The sequence below is a fragment of the Arvicanthis niloticus genome, chromosome 3 (assembly GCF_011762505.2).
Source record: "Arvicanthis niloticus isolate mArvNil1 chromosome 3, mArvNil1.pat.X, whole genome shotgun sequence".
NCBI classification, from domain to species: Eukaryota; Metazoa; Chordata; class Mammalia; order Rodentia; family Muridae; genus Arvicanthis; species Arvicanthis niloticus.
Genome location: NC_047660.1, coordinates 74,893,360 through 74,917,653, shown reverse-complemented (window position 1 = coordinate 74,917,653; position 24,294 = coordinate 74,893,360). Strand labels below are relative to the sequence as shown.

Genomic DNA, 24,294 nt, shown 5'->3' with positions numbered 1-24,294 from the left:
GGCTGATCACCACTTACAGTGTCAATGTTATACTCTTGGAAGTAGTTTTTCTTGGTTACAGCCCACGTTTATTAAATTGACTGGTACTAGGATGAAGTCCATTGCTTTATAAAGATATTTTTGCCACAGCAATTCTGGGCAGAGAGAACTGGAGGACAGCCTCATTGGGAACTGCAACAAAAGGTTTCTGCCAGAAGTATGTGGTGACAAGAATAAGCTTGTGTTCCACAAAACCTGGTTCCTCTCCTACCGGCACTTCTACCTTTCAGTAAGATACCGTAGCGACACGGTTTTTACAATGTAGGCAATCCATCCTTTGCAGCCCCAAGAACACAAAACCTTTTCTTGCTTCTGTACTAAGCTGTCAAGGATAAAAGCCTACATGACTGCAGAATCAAACACAGGGTTCAAAGGCATGGAGCCTCTGCACGTAGCCCCACCATGCCCAAAATGTAAACATAAATTCTATCGTCATTATAGTTAGGTTTTAATAACAAAAAAGGTGTGAAGACAAAAATCTGAGAAATAATTTTGTCTCAGTTTTGAGACTTGAAGAGGATTAGCTCATGTAAACACTGTCTTGTAATAGCTACTAGGTTATATATCTAGCTTACCTGTTTCCTCAACACAAACAGGAGTGACTACAAGGCCACTCACTCCGTGCTGCAGGCTGCTGTCACTCACTCTCACTACCGATCTCTCTGCAGCTGCACTGTAGCTGCACCTATTTTCCTGTTTTGTTCTATGATAAAATCCACATGGAGGAGAGAAGCCTGATGTTAAGGTATTTACCATTAATACAGTTAGCATTTTAAAATTAATTTAGACACATGTTTTTAGAACATTTTCCCAAAAGTTAACACTGTCTCTTCCCTCCCCCCAGGTAAACTGGATTCTGCTGTGTGTGTGTGTGTGTGTGTGTGTGTGTGTGTGTGTGTGTGTGTGTGTGTGTGATGTGGTGGGGGCGGGTAATGAGAGGGGGTGGCAGTAAAATCCCTTGACTCTAAGCCAAACTACTCAAACAAGCATGGTCAGCCTTCTCTTCATGATTATGCAGTTGCTTTAGATGAGATATTGGCATTTTTGATCCTGGCTTGTAACAGAATCAATAATATAAAATACTGCAAGTATATTGAAGTACAAGAGTTAAAACCATAACTGACCTTGAGTTGCTTCACATCACCTCTCAGGTGAGAGTGAGTGATGCCTCTAGCACACTCAAAGCAGGGTTGCTCAGCACAGGCTGAGACCTGTTTGTCTAATATCCCCCTTCCTGCCTAATTCACTCAGGTGGCTTCTCAGAGGGTGGGACTATGACTCCAACTGCAACAATGAACATTTCACCCAGACCGAGAAGGAACAGACACAGCCTGCTGTGGTATACTTGTGATCGCAGCATGCCTGCAGCTCTTGAGAGTCCTTGTTTTAAAATGGAAGGTTAAAACTATACAATTAGTATTCCAATTCTACAACCAGGCTAAGGTTAAAACTGTTATGTACAACCAATAAAAAATAAAGTGACAAATGGTATCAGAGAGGTGACAATTACTGAAGGTAATTTTCTAATGTAAACAGTAGCTAAAGTATTTAGTTCTTAACTGCCAAATTAAGACTATAGAAAGAATGTATTTATACAATTATTTTTTAAAATAAAAAGTAAAAGCTTTTTTTTTTTCTGTCCAAGTGTGTCTCAGACTGTTTCCTTTCAATGGTCAGGAATGAGAACTTTCAGGAAAAACAAAAAAAGGAAACCCCCAGAGAGTTAACACTATGCCTATAACTTGTTATTTTTTGTTTTGTTTTCTTTGTTTTTTTTTTTTTTTCCAGAAGAAAAGAATTCTTTGCATGCACATTTACTCACTCACTGACATAAGAACTTTAACATCTGGTAACACTCCTGTGTCTTACTTAAGTCACATTATTTAAAAAGCATTATATTGGGCGGTCATTTGCCTAACACTTACAACAAGTATTTATTCCAGATACTTACAGCACTATAATGATAACACTTTACTATTAGGAACACAGCCATTCCCCTCATGAATCCTTTCTGCTCTTCACACTGATACTTCCCAACAGATCAGCACTGGCAGCTGACACTGCACCTGTTCTGAAATGCTGACCCTGGGCCTGCATTAGTGGGCAGGCCAGTGACCCCTGACCAGCATGTCACCTCAGATGTTGCCCTAGCATTCTCTTGTTTCACAAAAGCTGCTGTGTTCAATGTGTTTTTCTTTAAAATGGCTCAAAAGGTAAAACATATTTACCAGAAAGACACTCACTTTGCAGACAGACACAGATTAGTTCAATGAACACATTAGAACGGCTCACTAGGTAAGGAAAGCCAGCTTCAAAAAATATTTCTTGCCTTGAGTCCTACTGGAAATCAGTGAGAATTCTTCAGTCAGCCCAAGCTGATGTGCTTGAGTTCAGTACGCAGACACTCAACATGCACAGATAACGGCCTGACGTCACCCACACACGGGGTCTTCCTACAGTGAGGGGCGGAAACTCTCTCCTTGACCTCTCCATTCAAACAGCTAGATAAGGAGACTTGTGTGCTCTTTCTTGAGTTTTATAGTCATGGCCTTGCTCAGAACGGGAAACCTGTCAACACAGAAGCCAAAAATGCAACGTATCCAGGAGCCTGGGACAAAGCAACGGTATTCATTTTCATTCCATAACTACTGTATATTTAACAACAAACTCATTACACAGAGAGAGTCTTCATCCAATTAGTCTTTTCATTATTGCTGGTTTAGAAAATGGCCAACAATATTCATTAGGTACTGTGCCATTAACATTGCATTCAAAGAAAGAAAACATAGGAAACCAAATTCTCGCTCTCCTACTCTGGTGATACGCTCTGGTGTTAGCCAGAGTATGGTAGTACAAAAAGAGTCTTGTTGTGATATAAAAGGCAATAAACACATCAATGGAATAATGTTCATGAGCAGCCAGGATGAAGAAGATTCCAAAGAGGTTGAGAACCCAGGATAGAGTGTGCAAGAAATTCCAGCTTCTTGGTGTATCTAGGAAAAGGACAGAAGGACCATTAAACACACTTCCTCCCATGTTTCTTAGCCACATGGTTCTCAGGGTAAGCTATAAGTGTCTGCTCCCCTAACCTCTGCCCTGTCTGCTTTATTTCAACTCTGCCTCGTGTAGCCCAGGCTGCTTTGACCTGGCTATGTAGCTGAGGATGAACCTGAACTAGGAACTATAGGTATCTGCCATCACACCTGGCTTTATGTGTGTGGGGATCAAACGTGGGGCTTCCCAAGTGGCAAGCAAGCACTCCAGCGCCTGAGCTGCATCCCACCCCAGATGCCTAGTCTTTCTAGGACTTTACATTCTCCCCAGTTCCTCCTCTGCAACAAGCTAATATGCATAGAAGCATTAAAGACCTACTTACATTCTGTGACAAAGAAATTCAGCATGGTTAGAACAACTGTGTGGCCACTGAACATGTAATCTCCACAAGTGTGGACGCCAGTCAGAGTCATACCAAAGCCGCTCCAGATGGCAAATGCCCGGTGTAGTTTCTCCCACACACTTCCATATATCTGTAAAGAAAGCTGTGAGTTAGTTCTTCAAATGCTTAGTGAGGTTCAGAGCTTCCCCAAATCCATTTCAGGCAATTCATGAGTAATAACTAAGAAATAAGAGCATCCAGGTAAAGGCAAACAATCTAACTCAGCTAATTCAAAGTGGGTCGAGAGACTTGACTTTACTTAGAAAATGCTAATTAAATGAAATCATTGTAAAGCTGTGTGCCACCAATACCAGGCTGGAAAATATCTTAATTATGGATAGGGGACAAATAAATAATGCTAGTCCCAAATAATTACCACTCAGTAATTCAAGTCTTTTCATCTTTTCCCATTTATGTATTTCTCATACATCCTTCTAAAAACAGAACTGAAATAGAAAAGAATGAATAGGAAACTGTCTAGATACAATATGCAAATTAGCTTTGTGTTGCTAAGTTTTAAAAATAGGCATGTTCTTGGCTCTGTCTTGGTTCCATGATTTTAAGCCATTAATTTATCACAATGAAATGCCTCTGGTTGGTCTCACTGTAAGGTATTTGACATCTGGCTGCTACCCCATAATGCTCTACTTTTTATGATTGCTATAGATAATGTAGGTCAGTAGGCAGCCTACATTATATTTTAAAACAATTAGCAACATTTAGGGCAGATTTGGATGGAAATATCCATACATTAACTAATTAATTAAAAAAAAAGTCATTGGAGACAGAAAGAGAGCTGTCCATACCGGAGAGTGACATCTAATTTGTTCTAGTAGCACAAGAGAAGGTTCTTTGCACAAAGATCCAGCCTTCTCTTAAGTGGCTGTTCTGATAAACTTCCTTGGGTTTATCAGGAAATTCTTATCCATATAACAAGCTTCACAAGAAAGCAAAATGTTCCACTTCAAATATATTCCTTTCAGATCTTTGGATCTGGTTATTCATAAAACTACACTAAGTAATAGATTTAAAAATCTCTCCTTGAATAAAAAGAAGTATCTATATTAGTCAATTAAGCAACAGATGCAAACACAAAGTGTGGAGATCTCCAGATCTGCCTAGGAAAGACCTTTTGCAGGAAGCAGAGATTGCGGGTCTGACATTTTCTAGCCCAGACAGAGATGGCACAGGTGTCCACATGCTGCTACCTGGGAAATCTTGTCAGGACAATAAGACTGTCGTTAATGACCAAGCAGTTCCTTTCCTGAGCTTGCCAAAGTTTGTATTACCACTCCACGCCTCCAAAAGCCCCATGTCACTTGTTCCTTTACATAAGGAAAGACATGAAGTTTATGTCAACATGTTGGCAGTCTCCTAAGTTTGTACATAGTTCTGTCGTATTATTAAATTTATATGCCCTTCCTTTTGTTAATCACTGATACTAAAATTGTCAAACTTTCCGAGGGAAAACACAACTTTGCTAAAGATTGTTTATAGTTTAGTTTGAATTTCCTAATCAGTTAGCATACTATTGGGGGGAAAATGTTTTTACGCTCACTTCAAACATGTACAGAAACAATTTCAAGAAGACCATAAAACATTAGCTATTGTCTTTCATTAACTAGCTGTCAATGACTAAGACTGATACTAAGCAGTGTGGGCGAGAAAGTGAGCCAAGTAGCTGCTGCTAAGGAGGAAGTGTAGCCCTCCATCTTCAGACATCTCCACCTTCAATCAAATGCAGCACTGTCACCACTGCCAAAGGATGTTCACAAGTGCTGTGACACAGTCCACACCCAACTCTGGATCATGCAGTTGTTCTAAAACAGCCCGAGCATTCCTGGTGAGAGTCAAGGACTCCTTAGGTGCCACAAGGAGGCCCAAAGCAGAATAAAAGCCTGGCATCTCCGCCTTCTCTGCACATCTATTTTATTTACTGCGGGGGAGTCACATGCCTAACTGCTCAAAGGCACATTACTCACAGCTTCTACTCAACTTAATTCATCTCTCTTCAAGGCTGAAATGAAGATACAAGGAAAGGTAAGGATGAAAACTGAGGTGCCTATTGTCAGCTGTCCGTGTATCCCTTCCAAACCTATTGTCCTAAATCTGCAGTCATGCTGGAGCCTCTCGGGCAGGTTACCCCATCGTGAGATCACCCTCAAGCAAGAGCATTCACGTCATGGAAACTGGCTTATCTCCTCAAGCAATAACAAGGACTGAGGTAATCATCAACCAGACCACACTAAGACCAAGACAGCCTTACTCTGCGTACTTCTCACAATTACCTCAATTTTTCCTCCATTTAAACCTAAAATTCATACTGGTACACTAAGACTGCTGTTGGGCGGGAGTGTCACTGGATCCCCATGTCTGTTTTTCCCAAAGTGGCCACAATGACCAACTCTGTCTTGCAGCACTTCCGTCCCTTTAACTGCTACACTGGGTGGGTGGCTCAGCTTAGCCTGCTGGGACTGGGGGGTTGGTACTGGGCTGGAGAGGTGGCTCTGAGGTTAAGAATACATACTGTTCTTTCCAAGGACCCTAGTCAGTTCCTAGCACTCATGAAGAATGGCTCACAACTGTGTCTGACTATAGCTCCAAGGACTCCAACACCCTCTGGTCATTGTGGGCACATACACACATGTGCATATCCAGACAAAGACACATACACACAATGTTAAAAATTAATCTTTGAAACTTAAACCATGCATAGCAGGGTACCGTTTCAATCTCAGCACTCAGGAGGCAGAGGCAGGAGACTCTCTCAAGGCCAGTCTAATCTAAAAATCAAAGTTTCAGAAAAGTCAAGGATTGACAGAGAAACTCTGTCTTGAAAAAACAAACACAAAATGAAATAAAACACCAACAAAAACCAACCTTTGGTAATCTTTTAAGGCTAGAAATCAAAGAAAAATTGTTTTGAAGTCAAAAATAGCTAAGAACACAGCTAAAAAACTGGGTCAGTAATATGCTGGACACCCTCATGTTGGTGCCCTACAGTCTACTTAATGTACACTTATTTATATAAGTTATTAATACAACTAAATTATATTCTAGTCATTTCTTTTTTTGTTAATGTAATTTCTAAAACAAAGTCGATTTTCTCAATTGCTTAAAAGGAAATTACAGAGAGCAGTAACCAGGAATGTCTGTAGAAGCTTAAGATCTGTCCGCATACAAAGCAAAGCAATCTAGGGAAGGAAAGCCACTCTGATAACGTTTTCAGACAGGATCTTACATCTCAGGCTGGGCTGGGCCTCACTCTGTGCTCTGGCTGTCCTCAAACTGCCAGTCTCTTGGAGCTATGGCGCCTGCGTGCTGGGATTACAGGAATGAGTTGCCATGCCCAGTGCCTGGTGACTGTTTTTCATTGTTGTTTTGTTAAGGAAATGCATGAGTAGATCTGGCAAAATGGCTCAGTGGGCAAAGACACTTGTGAGAAGGCCTGATGACTGGAGTTCAACCCCTGGTTTCACAAAATGAGAGGAGAGAGAAGTGGCTCTCAAGAGCTGTGCTCTGAACCACTCATTCTTGCTTTGGCATATGTGCGCCACACTTGCATGTGACTGCACACATACACACTTCCTAAAGTTAAAATGTTGACAGACGTTTTTGAGTGATGTCTGGAGACCGTGGAAAACAAATGTAGATGATGCCCATTACTATTCTTCAAGAAGAATAAGCTACTTAACAAGTACAAGGCTACAGCGTGCACCTCTGTCCAAAATACCTGGAAACGATTTTTTTTCCAAGTAAGGATTTTAGGACTATGAATCACAATTTCCAATGTGCCTATCCTTAATAATATAATTCTATTTCCAAAATATTACAGGTAAACAGTGCTTGTCTAGCATGTGCAAAGCCTTGGGGTCAAGGTCCCTCCACAAGATATAAGCAGAAAAGCTCTACTGTCTAAGGGTATTTACTATGGCATTGTTTAAAATACCTTGGAAACAACCAAATTTTACATCATCTGCAAGCTGGGGTGGGGAGCTTACAATGGAATATCCCATAGCTATTAAAATGATTAACTTTTAAACAGATGACAATAATTGTGTACTCATTTCAAAAAAGTAGCTAATAAGTCTAGGGAGATGAGTACAGTGCTTCCAAGCAAACATGCCTTAAATTCAGAGCCCTAGAACCCATGCCAAGAAAAATGAAAAAGGCTGGCTGGGTATAATGGCCCATTGGAAATCCCCAGAGCAGCTAGCAGAACTAGTAGTTCCAGGTTCAGCCAGAGACCCTGCCTCAACACACACACACACACACACACACACACACACACACACACAATCTCTATCAGGTTTTACACATATACAAAAGAGAAAAAAGTAAGTAACATGCCTATACCTTAAATGTCAGCTACAGAATGACTTCTGCAATTCACCCATCATTCAAAAGGTGTCCATCAATATTAACTTATGAAGTAAATAAAAACTACTTAAATATGGTTTGTGTTGCTGAGTGTGGTACCTAGCATTTTAATCCTAGCAGCTGTGAGGCAGAGGCAGGAGGATTTCTGTGAGTTCCAGGCCAGCCTGATCTACATAGTGACTTCTATGCCATCTACAGCTGCATAGAGTCTGCCTCCAAGAAAGGAAAGGGCCGGAGGCAGGAAGGAGAGAAAGATGACACTTCAAACCAGACCACACAACTAGACACAACTGTTAGTTTTACTTCTGGGCATACATTTATATCTAATTTGAGTTCTTACAAGAAACTTGTACAACTCCATAATAAAAGAATATTTTTCTGCCAAGTGGTGGTGGAGCATGCCTTTATTCCCAGCATTTGAAAAACAGAGGCAGGTGGATTTCTGAGTTCAAGGCCAGCATGGTCTACAGAGTGAGTTCCAGGGCAGCCAGGAGTACACAGAGAAACCCTATCTTGAAAAAACAAACAAAAACCAGCTTTTCTATATTGAAAAACACAAAATATCCCAATAGTTTCTAACCTTAAAAGATCTGCTTTCAGTAGTCTGAACTTGCAAGGGCCTCTTCTCAGTGCTCAGTCTCCTGGGCCTAAATGAGGACCTGGAGAGCTGGGCTCCCCTTGTCTCAAGGGCAGTATTTTTAGCTCTTCAGCTCCTCTGGGTGCTTGATCTTCCTTCCCAACTGGCATGTCAGCTATTTCTACTACGTAGCAAAGGCAATAACACCTAATTTTGTTTTACAAACATTAAAATAACAATAAAGGTCTTAAAGTAGCCACCAAGTCTTCTGCCTGCTTAAGTAGGTTAATATTTTTTTGCCCAAATTTAACCATTTGCAACAATTTTGTATACCAAGGACTGGAGAGATCTTTAACTTTTGTTTCTTTTAGACTGGGTCTTTCTACATAGTCTGGTTGTCCTGGAACTCAGTATGCAGATCAGGTTGGCCTCAAATTCACAGAGATTCACCTGCCTCTGCCTTCCCAAGTGCAGGGGATTAAAGGTGTGGTACTACATCCAGCTGAGAGCCTCAACTCCTAAAATTATTTCATAGATTTGTTCTTGATTAAGTAGTGGGGTGGGGGTGGGTGCTGGGGACTGAACCTTAGCACCCCCTGCACATCAGGCAAGCACTCTACCACTGAGCTTAAATTTAAAAAGCAGATCTTCCCCCAGATCTTAAAGTCAGCACAATAAAATTTACAACCCTCTCTTCTGTTCCCTATCTGCATAGTTTGCCCTGTCTAACCAGAAGAAAGGATGTATCTACAATACAACAAAACAAAATGTACAAAGCACACACCAAAACCAAAGGAAAGGTCTACAGAATACTGAACTTATCTGAACTGGGAAATGTCTGAGGAAAAGGAAGAATGGGAGCCACGACCAGGCCACAGCATCACATACGACGCTAAAGATGCTGAGTGTATGGAGAAAGATGTGGTCACACGTGAGGTGATGATGAAACCCAGTACCGTATGTAACACATGCTAAAAACACTGTGAAAGACACTGAGTGTGGTGAGAAAGGGAAATGTAGCAGAAAGGACAGTCAGAACAATAGTTTCCATAGTCCCACAGCATGGGACTAATATCCACGGATGAAATCACAGGGAGAGGAGGCTAGCTTAAGGCTACTTAACACAGGCATTTCTAGGAGTTTACTACTGACATTGCAAAACAAAAAAAGCACATTTTAACACAAAAAGCAAGATCTTTACCGTCCTGCATATATTGAGTCATTAATCCAACAAGAACAAGAGAGAACAGAGAGAAGGTAGCACTACCTTTCCAGTACACTGCAGGTGCTGTCCTGGTACGGAGAGGGAGGTCACAAACATGGTAAAGCAGCGAAGCAAGAACACAGTGCCCATCAGACTACAGAGCCTCCGCAGAAGGATTGACCTGTGAACAGAGTGACCAAAGCAGAAATCAGACACTCCAAACACTGAGACGTCAAACGCTTTTCCAGAGAGAAAGCAAGAGAAACCACTAGTCTTTAAGACAGAAATCTTTTCCCCCAGTTATATGTTCTGTATTAAAGGGGAAACCATAAAGACAAATGTGACAGTGTTTGCCTCAGGCCAGGGCTATGATTGGAGTTAGTAATGAAAGGACGAGAGGGAATATTCAGATGGTATTCTAAAATCTAGACTGTGTAGCTGTTTGCTTGAAATTTGTTTACTAAATGTAGACTTGTTACCTTAAAGGGAGAAAAAGTCATTACATTTAAATTACACCTCTATAAAGCATTTGGGATGTGTATGTGGTTTTATTATTAAGCTTGTACTCAAAGTAATGGGTTTAGTTATAAATGTATTGTATTTTATTCTAATTCAGAGGAAAGGACTCTTAGAAAACCATGTAAAATGTCATCATCCAATAGAATTCTATAGTGATGGGGATGGTCTATGTACCATGTAGCCAGATAGATACAATGTGGCTCTTGAGCACCTGAAATGAGCCTCATGTAACTAAGATCTGGATTTAATATTAACCAATTAAAATTAGAATAGCCATGTGCAGGTAGTGCAGATCTGAAAGCGCTTCTTTTCAGTGGTAAAATATGGCCATATGAAAGTGGAGTTTTTCAAGACAGAAGTAATACTGGGAAGCTTAGTATCAGAACTATTATAATTTACTTAAAAAAAAAAAAAAAGAAAAATTACTCAGTACTTGCTATGAGATACAAAGATGGCCCAATGTAGCCACCCAGGGCTTCTGGGTCTTGGTTTGAATTAAAACAAAAAACAGTTTCTCTGTGTAACTCTGGCTGTCCTGGAACTCACTCTGTGAACCAGGCTGGCTTCAAACTCAGAGATTAAAGGTATGCACCACCACCACCACCACCACCACCACCACCGGCTTTACTCAACACAAACAAACAAACAAACAAAAAAACAAAAACAATTTTTTTTTTTTAAGATTTACTTTTGTTGTTTTTAATTACAATGTGTAGGTTTGTGTTCGCCTGTGGGTACATGCATGGGAGTGCAGGTGCTTGCCCTTGGGGGCCAGAGGTACTGGATCTGAGCGAATGTGCATGGGCACTGGGAATTCAACTCTGCTGCTAGGAAGAGTATCAAGTACTTTTTACTAGTGAGTCATCTTGCTAGACCCTTAAATTGTTTGTAGTAGGGTAAAGTTAGTCAGATCTACTACAAGAGTGGTTATATGGCAGTCATTCTAAGTTGTTCCTAACTTAAACTTAAGCTATGAAATACTAAGTTTTATGTTAAGTATATTTAAAATGGAAACTTTTGAGTAGTCACAAAATGTGACATCATTCATGCCACTATTTCTTTAAATACCCTAAATCTAAACAGACTAAGCATTTAGGGGACTCTCCTTCAAAAGTAGCACTGAACATAGACAAGGGATGTTCAACCTTCAGTGTACACATCTGGATGGAGTTTAGGAAACTACATTTATTTCAACAACCTTTCAGAGGATCACAATCAAAGTGATACAAAGATGTCATTTGAGAAATAAATATTTCCGAGGGTGGAGAAATGGTTCAGAGGTTGAGAGCACTCGCTGCTCTTCCAGAGGACCCTGGTTCAATTCCCAGCACCCACATGGCACCCCACAACTGCCTGCTTCTTGAGTTCTAGGGAAAACTGATACCCTCAAACAGACATGCAAGCAAAACATAGAGAGAGAGAGAGAGAGAGAGAGAGAGAGAGAGAGAGAGAGAGAGAGAGAGAGAGAGACAGATTACAAATTTCCTGGGTTTATCTTCTTTAAGTAAACACCACTACTTGGATTTACCTGGTCACTGCTATGCTTCACTAAATCTACTAAAATTTCTTAGATAGGTTAAATTTATTTTTTTTATCAAGTTTTTGAGCCTGGCATTTTCATCTAGCCTTTGGTCACAACTTTTATGCCCATGGATTTTGCCTGAAAGTTTTTTACCTGGATTTTTGTCTAGTATCTGCCCTCGCCTTTCCTGCACTTCTTACAAGGTTCAATTTGTTTTTATTTTCAGGAGTGGATAGATTCAAGTCCATGGGGTCTTGTAAAGCAAAGTTAACCAGAAAACAGTGATATGCACACTTTAAAACCATTTCATTTTAAAATATGAGTGCCCACAGGACACAATGAACAGTGAGAAACGGGTTCATTATGGCCTCAAAATGGGATAAAAATAGCAGTCATCAACCTTTCTTTTCACCTTCAGCATACTGAAATAACTGTGGCTCAGGATGTATGTGGCTATCACAGAACTTCCTGGTAAGAAGAAAGGCCCCAAGTTGCAAGACAACACCTCACTCCTTTTTAGGGTTCTAAAAACAATGGGCAGCGGCTAACCACAAGCAGTTTTTAATGTTTCTTCATTAATAAGCCGCATTGTCTTTGCTTTTTTAAATCCTCATTAATGTATAAAAGGGGCCTTCTTAGCCTTATGCCTTCCTTGCTGTCTTTATAATTAAAAAAAAAAAAAAAAAAAAAAGCCTTCCCTTGGTTACTTCTTGGTGAAATTTGGTTCGAAGAAACACCCTCTCCATTTAGCAACTTCTATACCATCTCAATGTGCAGAGCACAGAAGACAACCTTGTTTAATGGGCTTTCCCTCCTCCGTTCAAACACTTAACCAAACACTGTCCTCAGAAGTTTTTCTATCTCTTTCTACAGAAGTGGCATTCCGAGCTTACTTCTGAAGAAAGGAGGACAAGGAGCAAGAGGCGGAGGGTCGACTAGCAAGAACTGATTGACCAAGGGTGACTATCCTTTTCCTTATAAAATACATTTATGATATTATTAAATATATATTGGTCTTACAACCTTTCTTAACTAAACCCAATTTTCGTTTGTCACTGAACAGAAGGAAATCTTCCAGGGAAATGCAGAGCAAGGGATCAGGCTTGACAATCCTACAGAGAGAGTCAAGACATTTTCAGTCTTTAGGAATCAGTGAATACCTGTGCTTGTGAAGAAGAAGAACCAGGATCCAAATGTAACACAGAATCATGCCACACACTTCAGTCATGGAGAAGGCCCATGGGATCCTAGGAACACTGCAACAGAAAAACAGTTCTTTCTGGAACTGAACACGAGCAGATGCACCCTTTCTAACACAACACTTTTCTAACACCAACCCCAGAACTGCTCTGTAGAACGTTACTTCTCTTAGGAGATGATATCTGGAAAACCTAGGGGATAGAAAATCTGTTTCAAAAGGTATTCCAATCATGAGAACCTACTCTCTGTCGCAGACTTCTTAGAGTAGTTCTCTAAAAGACAAAACAAAAAACAAAAAAACAACCCTTTCTTCCTACTCTATTACATTCAATTGCTTTTTTAAAAAACAGACTTAGTTTTTAATTGTGTGCATGTGAATACAGGAGATTGAGGAAACTAGAAGAGAGCCTCAGATCCCTTGGAGTTTGGGTTATAGCAACAGCAAGCTGCCCAGAGTGGGCACAGGTCCTCTGCAAGAGTGGTACACATTACACACTCTGAACCCTCTGAGCCACCTCTCCAGCCCAGCACTCAACTTCTGAAACTTCAGGTTATAGGACTGAATGAGTAAGGGAGCCTGTAAATGAACAAACAAGAAAAAACAAATAAGGAAAAAACAGCTTACAGTAAATAGTTTCTGAACTGAGAACAACCAAAAAACAACTCATCATCTATCATGTGATGAGTCTGAGATGTTTCTAGTAGCGCCCACATAACCAACAGTGCACTACATAACTTTACTTCAGTCTTGGTTCTGAACACAAACATGTTCTTCCAGATTCAAAGACTGCTGTATGTTATAAATCAGAGTCTTTACGAAGTCTTCTGCTTGGATAAAAACCAGACATATAATCATCCATTTTTTTTATTTGCTACTCCTTAGCATGTAAAACACTCTTGGATTGCACTTTGCGTGGCACATGCCTTTCATCTCAGCACTTGGGAGGCACAGGTAGGTGAATCTGAGTTCAAAGCCAGCCTGCTCTACAGAATGTTCCAGAACAACCAGGGCTACACAGAGAAACCCTGCCTTGAAAAATAAAAAGCAAACAAATGAAAAAAAAAAAAAAAAAAACCCCATTGTTGAGTGTCATTTTATAAAAAGGTGGTGGCACATACTTAAATCTAGAACTCAGGAGGCAGAGGCAAGAATCTCTTGAGTTCAAGGCAACAAGGACTACAAAATGAGTTCCTGGGCAGCTAGGGATACACAGAGAAACTTAGTCTCGAAAAAACAACAAAGAATTGTTCCACAAATTTGACTCTGGGTTAGAATAGATTTCTAACAATTTCTAAATGATCCTGAACTTGCCATTTTGTACTATGAATTTATGTGGGGTAGTGTCAGAGTTGAAGACTAATAAAAAAAAAAAATGATTAACTCTGAAAACCAGAAGATGCCCTCTGTCCTCATCTTAAAAGCAAAATTTATATGTATGCCAAAAGAATTATCTAGAGACAAATTTATGATATATTATCAGCAAATGTTTGATTTGCTAGAACCAAGGACACGTGCCATGATACCCTAAAAATAAATACTTTCAAAATTATATACGTAAGCCAGGCATGGTAGCAAATACCTTTGTTCTCAGCACTTAAGAGGCAGAGATCTCTGAGTTCAAGGTCAGCCTGGTCTACATGAAGAGTTCAAGGACAGGGGGCTGAGGAAATGGCTTAGAGAAATGGCTCAGAGGTTAAGAGCACTGGCTGCTCTTCCAAAGAACCTGAGTTCAACCCCCAGCACTCACAGGGCAGCTCACAACTGACTGTAATTCCAATTCCTGGAGATCTGGAACCTTCACACAGACATACATGCAGGCAAAACACACACACACACACAAAGAGTTCAAGGACAACCAGGGCTACATAGTGAGACTCTGCCTCCACAAAAACTACACAAACACACACACACATTTAAATAATTTTACAAACTTACAATAAAAGTAAATCTTCCTTCTCAAAACTAAACCTAACTAACTACTGCTCCCAGAGGTGGTTGCTTCTATTTCATCCCACATTAAATCTTCCAGTAATACCCACACTCATCTAACACACACACACACTACACCCTTCTTCCTTTGTGTCTCTCATTCACTAATAATTTTGCTTAGGAACAGCTGTTTTAGCTTTTACTCAATATAAGCTTATATTCACACAAAAAAACTAATTGAAACTCCTTCCTGTAAAACTTCTTATAACTTTCTAGATCTAAAGAAAACCTCTATTTAAACAGATTTCCCTGTTGTACTGATGCTCTCTCCCTGCTCCCCCTGCCTCTTCCTCCCTCTCCCACTAGTCCTCCTGGGACAATGGTATATAATGGCATTCTCCCTCCCTTCTATTTCTCTTCCTATGGTCTTGCCCTTTGCCCTACCATAGTGACCTACACTAATGGTCATAAACCAAATCTTGACATTACTAGTATTTCTTCTCACAACTTCAATTTCAAGTATAATATATAATTATGCCATATATGTATTTATGCCATGATTTATAAGTATTTATAAATATAAAATATAAATATATTTAAGCATAATATATAAAAATAGATAAAAACAAAACAAACCCCAGCTCATCCCTACAACCAGCAAGCCATCTTACAATACAGGCTCATCTGAACAAACTAGAGCCCTATGATCAAGCTTCAAGACCACTTCTTTGTAATCCTTCACTGATCTTACAACAATGATCTCATAGTTTCCAATTTCTGTTTCTTCTTACTATCACCAATTTATATGAAAAAAAAAATCCTGGTCCTTCTGAAAAACTTACAAGAATAAGTACTTACTACTCTTCACTTAAGTCATCCAATTATTTATATTTAATATTTTGCCACATTGCTTCATTTCACACATTTAGATTCCTCCAGAGTAAGTTACAGACACACTCCCTCAGACTACACGCATCTCTGAGAATAGGGATAGATCTTCAGGCAGCTGCTCTGAGACCTGCAGCACCGACTCTGCGTCATTAGCTAATATACAACCCATGGTCACACTTTTCAATTATCCTCAACATGTCCTTTGCAACTACATTTTCTTGATTAGGATCCAATTAACATGTTCCTTCAGTTTCTCTCTTGATTACCCCTGGGTTTTGTTTATTATGGCATTTCTGGGGAATCTAGATCAGCTATCATACACAATGCTTCTTTTTGTGTGTCTACCTATTTCCTCACAATCAGCTTTAGGTTAAAATTTTCTGAGGGGCAAGATTATCAGAATATCATCTAGGTGATGCTCTGAACATTATACCCAGTGCATACGTTAAGTTTGCTCCTCTGTGAGGGCAGATCTGACCACCTGGTTATAGATGATCTTTGTCAGGTCCCAGCACTGTTTCCTCTGCAATTACGAAATGTGGAAATTGACCCTTCAATCATGTTTATAGGCTGCTGCTCTGTGGTTTCCCATCAGATGGATCTTAGCATCCACTAATAGCTTGCCGGAATCAACTGCACGCTCAAGGATGCAGATAGTCTCATTTCTCATTCAATATCTCCTGTCTGTTTACTACAGTCATAGATTACTTTTCTTTAAAATCCATTACTATCTTTTTTGTTTTTTAAACAGAAAGACTAGTTTATTGAGTACACAGTAAGAGGTGAGCAGGCTGAGTACTAACTAGAATACTATTCCCTGTATCAGGTGTCTCATTACTCTTTTTGACGTTTCTACAGATGCTTCAGATGTAGCTCAGTGCGCACTCAGCCCTGGGCTCAATCAACAGCAATGGAAAGCAAGGTGGGGCTACTTATTTTAAGAACACTGATATAAAAACCTTACTGTTCTTTTTGTTTTTCATAACCATAAACTTTTTTTATTTAATGTATATTTAGTTTTATTCAGTACATAAGAACAGAATCAATCCCTGAATTAATTTGTACTATTGCAAATAAATTTAATTCATATAAAATAAAAATTTTTTTTAAAAAGAAAGGCAGCTAAGCCTATTATAAACATCATTCTAACATAGTATCTCTTACACACTGCCCAGAATTTGAATCTGTGGTCTACCTACCTCAGTTTCCAGAGTACAGGTATGGGCCACTATGCTTGGCAAAGCATATCCTTTGATGGCACCAGACAAGGCAAATGGAACACGCACGTCAGCTATAATCACAATGCAATTACCCCACTCACTACCTGTGTGTGACTCTAGAAACCTCCTATAAACTCGGCATCTAGAGACAAAACTTACCTGTCTAGGAATATATCTGGGAGTGGTGGGTAGGTCTGCATGTCAGGCACTCGCTCATGAACAATAACCATAATGAAAGACGTAAACCCAAATACTATAAAAACATATATACAACTCAGGATGGTCTTCCAGTACTCTGGGTCCAGTCTTCGAGCAGAATGTTTGTTTTTGCCATTCATGTACTGGTACTGATCAGAACTCAAGTCAGGGATGGGTCCATCACAGCTGTGTGTGGGCTCTCCATTACAGAGCCAGTCTGCACTCTGAAGAGCACTGATGAATGGTGTCATGGGACTCATAGGACTGTCACTGTTGTAGCCCATCTCCTCCAAAACATCAATATGTATTTTCTGCAATTTTCGGACTGAAAGCATTAACCGTTTAATGTCTCCTAGGACTTTGATTTCCAGAGGAGGAGAGCGGAGATCATATTCAGTCAGCGTGAGCAATGTGATTCCATCAAGACGGTGCTTGTTGCATAAAATGTCCACATACTCAAAAAACCCTTCGTCCTTCAGCCACACAGCTACATGCTTGGTAGTCCAGCGGCGAATGCAGAGTTGACTAGGGCCTGCCATTTCTGCCTCCACTTCCTTCAAGGAAAAACAAAAACCAAACCTTGACTGTAGTTCAACATCTTGAAGACCAAATGCAAGTACACACACCAAAACCCAATAAAGTATCTATACTGCCCCCACTGGACTCTCTAGTCAAAGAAACACAAGTTACCCAGCAACAAGTGATTCCAATAGATTAGCACTCTAAAACTTTTATGAGGCCGATGACAACGGTTCTGGTGTTATGGAGGGCTGTTGTTGAACCCAAGCAAGACTCACACAGATAAGGCCAGTGATCTACCCTGAGCTACAACCACAGCTTTGACACTTTACAGAAGGGTATTTTACAAACGTCATTTCCCCAGCATGTCAGCCATGATCACTTCAAAAGATTACTACTGAGAACAATGATGCACTGGATATAATGGGGGCGGGGCACTTTAATACTTTTCATAAAATGCGATCTATAAAAGATATATATGAGACAAAATTAATTTCTGAAACTGTCATGGAAAAAAATTCTCCACTTGAGGAGGAAAAGAACGCAAATTATAGATAGTATAATCCCAGGAAACTTTAGATTTGAACATTTGAACTATTACTAGTTATGAAATGATTTATCCAACAAATGAAAGGTTTAAAAATAGCTGTGAGCTCAGTTCCTAATAGATTTGTTGTTTTTCAGACAGGGTTTCTCTGTGTAGCCCATGCTGTCCTGGAGCTAGCTCTAGTCGATCAGGATTGCCTCAGAGATCCACCTGCCTCTCTGACTCTTGAGTGTTGAGATTAAATCGTGTACCGCCACTGCTGGATCTTACTCGTAAGTCCCACTGCAGAACTGAAAAGGCCTTTCTTAGAATTAGTGGTCAAAGTTTTAAAAGAAAACTGCCAGTCAACATACTTATGAAGCAAAATTCAGATTATAGTTATAAAAGACTACTTAATACAGTTTTTTTTTTTTTTTTTTAAATACTGATGATTTTAGCTGCTTTGGTCTTAGCTATTTATATTCCTTTTATTTTGTAAAACCTGAGCCTATTTCAATTTTTAAAATGTATCAGATACCTGGGAAACAAAGACCTATATGAGAAAGAAAAGGATAACAAAAAACTACTTCTCACGTGTCTATTGCTTAAGTATTAAAGCTAGTGGATTTTCTGGACTTAAAATAACTCGGTTTACTTTAGGTTGTTTAAAAACAGGATAGGTTTTTTGTTTGTTTGTTTTTTGTTTTTTGTTTTTTTAATCCACAATGATACAGTGATTATCTAGCTTTAAAAAGAAAACAGTTTTAGTAAAATGTTCTGGATAGATATGAGTTACACATTGTGTGTGTGTGTGTGTGTTTGTGTGTGAAAGTTCATTAAACTATGGTGTTTGAAAAAGGGCTTGTTTTAAAAAGTGAAACAAAACATTAGTACAAAAGAGTATCCCTCAGGACAAAGGTTCTTTACAACACCCAGGCCAGCATCACACCTCTCCTCCCAACCAGATGTCCCCCTGATCTCTTGACTTAACTTTTACTATAGCATACATTCTGGAGCGAGAAAACCTTCCTGGCTTCTTTAGGTCAAGGAAAGTAAAAAGCAGGTGATGTTACAGTCTTCCCTACCCACAGGAACACTTGTCTAAAGACTTGTCATCACCGAACAAAAGCAGACATTTTAACTAGTAAGCTCACTCATGCCATCAAAAATATTCAGGAAATAACAGACATGATAAAATTTACCCAAAGATGAAAATGTCCATCATTAAGAATTTTGTCTTGATACTGAAAAAAGTAATCCTTGTTTTTAGAAACCTTAAAATGTTATTTCGTTATCAACTCACATTTTTCTTTCCCAATCTTAGAAAATGAACATCCTATCACCCATCTACAAGGAGTGTTCTGCTGCTGAGTTACATAAAGCATATGTAAAATTCCATTAAACTATGGTTTTGCAATGTTTGAGGTTACATCCATTGCTAGATGGTTTCATCCTTCCTGCTACATCTGTATCTTCCTTTCCCCCCAAAATGCTGACTAAATAATCCTACTTGGATACCTAACAAGATGTGTTACAAACCAGCAGCAGTTACTAAGTAGCAAAGCTCCGCGACAACAAACATTCCCCACTTCATCTCCCTTCTGCTCGGTCCCCTTCTCCAACGGCTTACCACTAGTGGGTTCCAAGTCACTCCCATCCTTGGAGCATTGTTCTTCAGGTCAGTTTTATCTCATACTCTGAGCAAAATAATTTTCTCTTCTTTCACGTTTCTCCCCCATACTAACTCACCAGTCCTTTCAACTTCAATCAAGTTAACTGGCTTTGATGCCCATGATTTAGCTACTAGATAATTTGAGTTGTAACACAGAAGCAAGCCTTTGAGCCTGCTGTGGGAATGCCCTAAAAGCATGACACATTTCACTGCTCTGCCTCATCAGGTTAGTGCATGTCCTTTAATTGTGAGCTGCTACCTAATAGTTACAGGGCCACAGTAACCAATATTTAGCTCCAACTGTGAGAACATGTATTAAAGAGGAATATTAAAAATAGTAATAGTCCAAAAAAAAAAAAAAAAAAGGAGCCAGGCAATGGTGGCGCACACCTTTAATCCCAGCACTTGGGAGGCAGAGGCAGGTGGATTTCTGAGTTGGAGGCCAGCCTGGTCTACAGAGTGAGTTCCAGGACAGCCAGGGCTATACAGAGAAACCCTGTCTCAACCCCCCCCCCCCCCCCCAAATAGTAATAGTAAGCTTTAGGGTCCATTTAATAGTCATGTTGAACCACACGAATTGCAGGGAACAGAAGACTTTGAACAAAGAATATGTCAGATTATAGGTTCTATACAAACCAATAAATGAATTTTAGTCAATAAATGTTGAGGGATGCTTTCCATTTTAACTAATAATTGATTCATATCAATTATCAGCAGAGCCGCTGCTTCTGGCCAAGATATAAAAGCAGAACAAATTTTACTCTCTGATTTGAAATAATCAAACAATAAATAAAATATGTGAAAAAAAAAAAAACCGATTCAAAATGCTGGACCATCAGCCACCCTCACCACTGACAGTAAACAAATGAGGTGGCTAATATTACCTCAGCTTAATGCCTCGAAAGCATTTAAGCCAGCAGAGTCATAAGATGAGAAACACAGGAGGGCAAAGGCCTAGCAGACATGTTGAGCTGAGCTGAACTGATGATCAGTGTGGCTGTATTTGTGGGCTGAATACTACAGAGACACTCAGATAGAGACATGCAGAGATCCAGAGGATCTCCCTTGAATACTCATCAAACATGCATGTGTCAAGATGGAAAACAAACCATCCAAAATGTTTCCTAATTTCACACATGGACAAGAAAAAGCCTATCCCAATCAGGCTGAACAACAATTCACAACACGTGGGGCTTTAGGAAGAACACACAACAAAACCAGTGGGACGAAATAAAATCTAAACCATAGTTCTCAACTACGGTTAATTCTCCCCACTTTCCAGGGATATTTGTCAGCATGTGGATATATTCTTTATGGTCACCACTTGGGTGGGCACCATCACACTAGAGATTTTGGTAAAATCTTATAATGCTGCCAGCTGTGGTGGTACATACCATAACCATAGCACTCTGGAGGCCACATCAAGATGACAGTTTTCAAGGCCAGAGTGAACCACACAGAGAGAGAGAATTTAGGAGGGACTACATCGTGAGAGCCTCTGTGCTGCCTAATTTTATCTAATTTGATGGAGAGTAGAGTAATTTGAGAGGAGGGAACTCCAGCTGAGAAATGCCTCCACAAACGACTGGGCTGTAGGCAAGCCTATAGAGCATTTTCTTAATTGGTGATTGATGGAGGAGGGCCCAGCACACTGTGGATGGGGCCATCCCTGGGCTGGTGGTTCTGGGTTCTATAAGAAAGCAGGCAGACCAAGCTATTAGAGCAAGCCAGTAAGCAGCACAACTCCCTGGCCACTGAATCAGCTCTTGCCTCTAGGTTCTTATCCTGTTTGAGTTCCTGTTCTAACCTTCACTGATGAACAATAATGTAGAAGTATAAGCCAAATAAACCCTTTCCTCCCCACGATGCTTTGGTCATGGTGTTTCATCACAGCAATGATAATCCTAAGGCAGCCTCCTTTAAAAAAAAAATCTGCCAAAAATGATGGTGGCACATGTTTTTAATCCTAGCATTCAGGAGACAGAGGCAAGTAGATCCCTACGAGTTCAAGTATATAGCCAGTTCCAGACCAGCCAGAGCTACATAGAGAGATCCTGTCTCAAAACAAAAAACAGCATAAAACTATGGGTACTAGAATCATCTCTCTGCAAACAAACAACTGTTTGGCTCCTAAATGTTATTTTGCTGCTAATGAGAAAAATTACCCTAGGGTAGACTTTCTCTGCATCTTGTGACTTCAGTAATATTTATAAGACATATAAGAATATAAGGACATCTAGAATCCAAAAGCAAGACATTAAAATCCATGAACATTTAATAGAAATTGACCAGAACAGGGGCTGGAGAGATGGCTCAGCAGTTAAGAACACTTACTGCTTTTCCAGAGGTCCTAAGTTCAATTCCCAGCAACCACATGGTGGCTCACAACCATCTATAATGAGATCTGATGCCCTCTTCTGGTGTGTCTGAAGAGAGTGACAGTGTACTCACATACATAAAATAAATAAATAAATCTTAAAAAAAAAAAAAAAAAAGAAAAAGAAATTGACCAGAATAGACAGATAACAGAACTAGGGTTTTTTTTAACACAGAAAATGTATATAATTATGACAACTGTATTATACATTTAGCTATGTTAAATAAAAAGCAGGCATGCTGGAACATGCCTATCATCAAGCACTAAAGAGGATAAGTCAGTAACATCTAGAATTTGGGGCTAGGCTGGGCTACATAGCCCAGCTGTAAGTGAGGCCATATCTTTCCTCCTCAGAAACTAGAAAAAGAGAAAAATTAGGCAACTCTCTGAGAGAAGCAAGAACCTATGTTCTCAGGTATGTCCTACTTTCTTTCTGAGCCCCCCCCCCCCCTTCTTTCTCTTAACCATATTGCTATGTTGAAAATATCTTTTAGCCGGACAGTGGTGGCGCACACCTTTGATCCCAGCACTTGGGAGGCAGAGGCAGGCGGATTTCTGACTTTGAGGCCAGCCTGGTCTACAGAGTGAGTCCAGGACAGCCAGGGCTACACAGAGAAAAACCCTGTCTTGAAAATCCAAAAAAAAAAAAAAAAAAAAGAAAAGAAAAGAAAAAAAAAAAAGAAAAAAAAGAAAAAGAAAGAAAAAGAAAATATCTTTTAATAGAAATCTCCAACTCTTGAGACTAGAGAGATGGCTCTACAGTTAAGAACAATTGCAGCTCCTCCAGAGGACTCAGGTTAGCATTCAGATGGTGCAGGGGAATCTAGCATTCTCTCTGGCTTCCATGGGCAACAAGCACACACATGGTGCATAGACATGCATCATGCAGGCACAACACCCATACACATAAAATAATTTTAAAAATTTAACTTCCAACTGTGGAGGCTGGGGGGAGGGCTCTGTAGTTAACGGTACATAATGCTCTTATAAAGGACCTGAGATTCCAAGTCAGGTGGCTCACAGCTACCTGTAGCTCTCTCTGGTGCTCTCTTAAAAATCTGGTGCTCACTTAAAATCATGTGCACATACCCCCAGACAGATACACACGTGTGCACACATAAACTGAAATAAACTGTAAAAGACCCAGCTCCGCTTCAAAGGGGCTCACCCTGAGATCCTTTTCTGCATAAACACCACTAATCCCAGTTTGGTCTGAGTTGAGGTTCATAAAAGATTTGGGAAACTCCTTGGGTTGCTATAAGTGACAGGGTGGAACTGAACCACCTCCTCTGACCCTCTTGACATGACTTTCTATCCATGTTCCCCCTGAAGCGCGGCTGATTCCCTTCAAATGACAACTCCCTCCAATCTATGTCCTTCTTGTTCCTCCCCAAGAGCAGACAGGTTAAAACTTGGTAAGTAGGGTCCATGCTCCTATTTAGCATGGAAGAAATTACAGAAAGCCTCGAAAGGATCATCTGGGCATGACTTTAATCCCACAGCTCAGGAGACAGGTGCAGGGAGATTTCTGTGACATCAAGTTTGGTCTGATCTGTAGATCAGTAGATCAGTGAGTTCCAGGACAGGTAGAGCTACATAATGCAACCATGTCTAAAGGGGTGTGGGGTGTGGGGTGTGGGGTGTGGGTGTGTGAGATGAGGCAGAACAGAAAGAAACACAGGGAAAATTAAATGAGGAAGAGAAATCCCTCACTCTGAAGTCTGATTGAAGCCTCCTGCTAGAAACATGAATTCAGCACAATGAACATCTGCTGTAAAAGCTACCAACAATAGAGATAGATATTCCTTTCACATATAGATGTTTTATGTTAAAGTTATAAATGACCAGGCACAAAGCCTGGTGTCTGAACCCCATTCCTTTCCGTAGATATTTTCTGAAAATCTCAAACAAGACTGTTAACTCTGTTTACAGCAAAGGCACCCCACACTCTACTTTTACCATTTCAATTAGAATCCTGTCCAGTGCCCTTCAGGAACCATACTGTCATCTCCTTTAGTTTTTTGCAACCCCCTTTGATAACTGCTTCAAATTCACCAAAATTGCATCCCCGAGTGTTGCAAGTG

The 24,294-nt window shown here is 40.0% G+C and overlaps 1 protein-coding gene across 2 annotated transcripts in view; it reads right to left on the bottom strand.

The window, feature by feature from the left end:
* Positions 1–1,698: 1,698 nt before the first annotated feature.
* Samd8 (sterile alpha motif domain containing 8) overlaps positions 1,699–24,294 on the bottom strand; it is a 41,695-nt gene continuing 19,099 nt past the window's right edge. The window contains exons 2-6 of one of the 2 annotated variants that reach the window (XM_034497736.2): positions 17,078–17,670; positions 12,838–12,933; positions 9,700–9,817; positions 3,416–3,566; positions 1,699–3,032 (exon numbers count right to left, since the gene is read on the bottom strand). In XM_034497736.2, coding sequence (XP_034353627.1) covers positions 2,728–3,032; positions 3,416–3,566; positions 9,700–9,817; positions 12,838–12,933; positions 17,078–17,670 — 1,263 coding nt within the window. In that variant the 3' untranslated portion in view covers positions 1,699–2,727. The remainder of the gene's footprint in view (positions 3,033–3,415; positions 3,567–9,699; positions 9,818–12,837; positions 12,934–17,077; positions 17,671–24,294) is intronic. The other variant, XM_034497735.2, reaches the window with a different exon arrangement.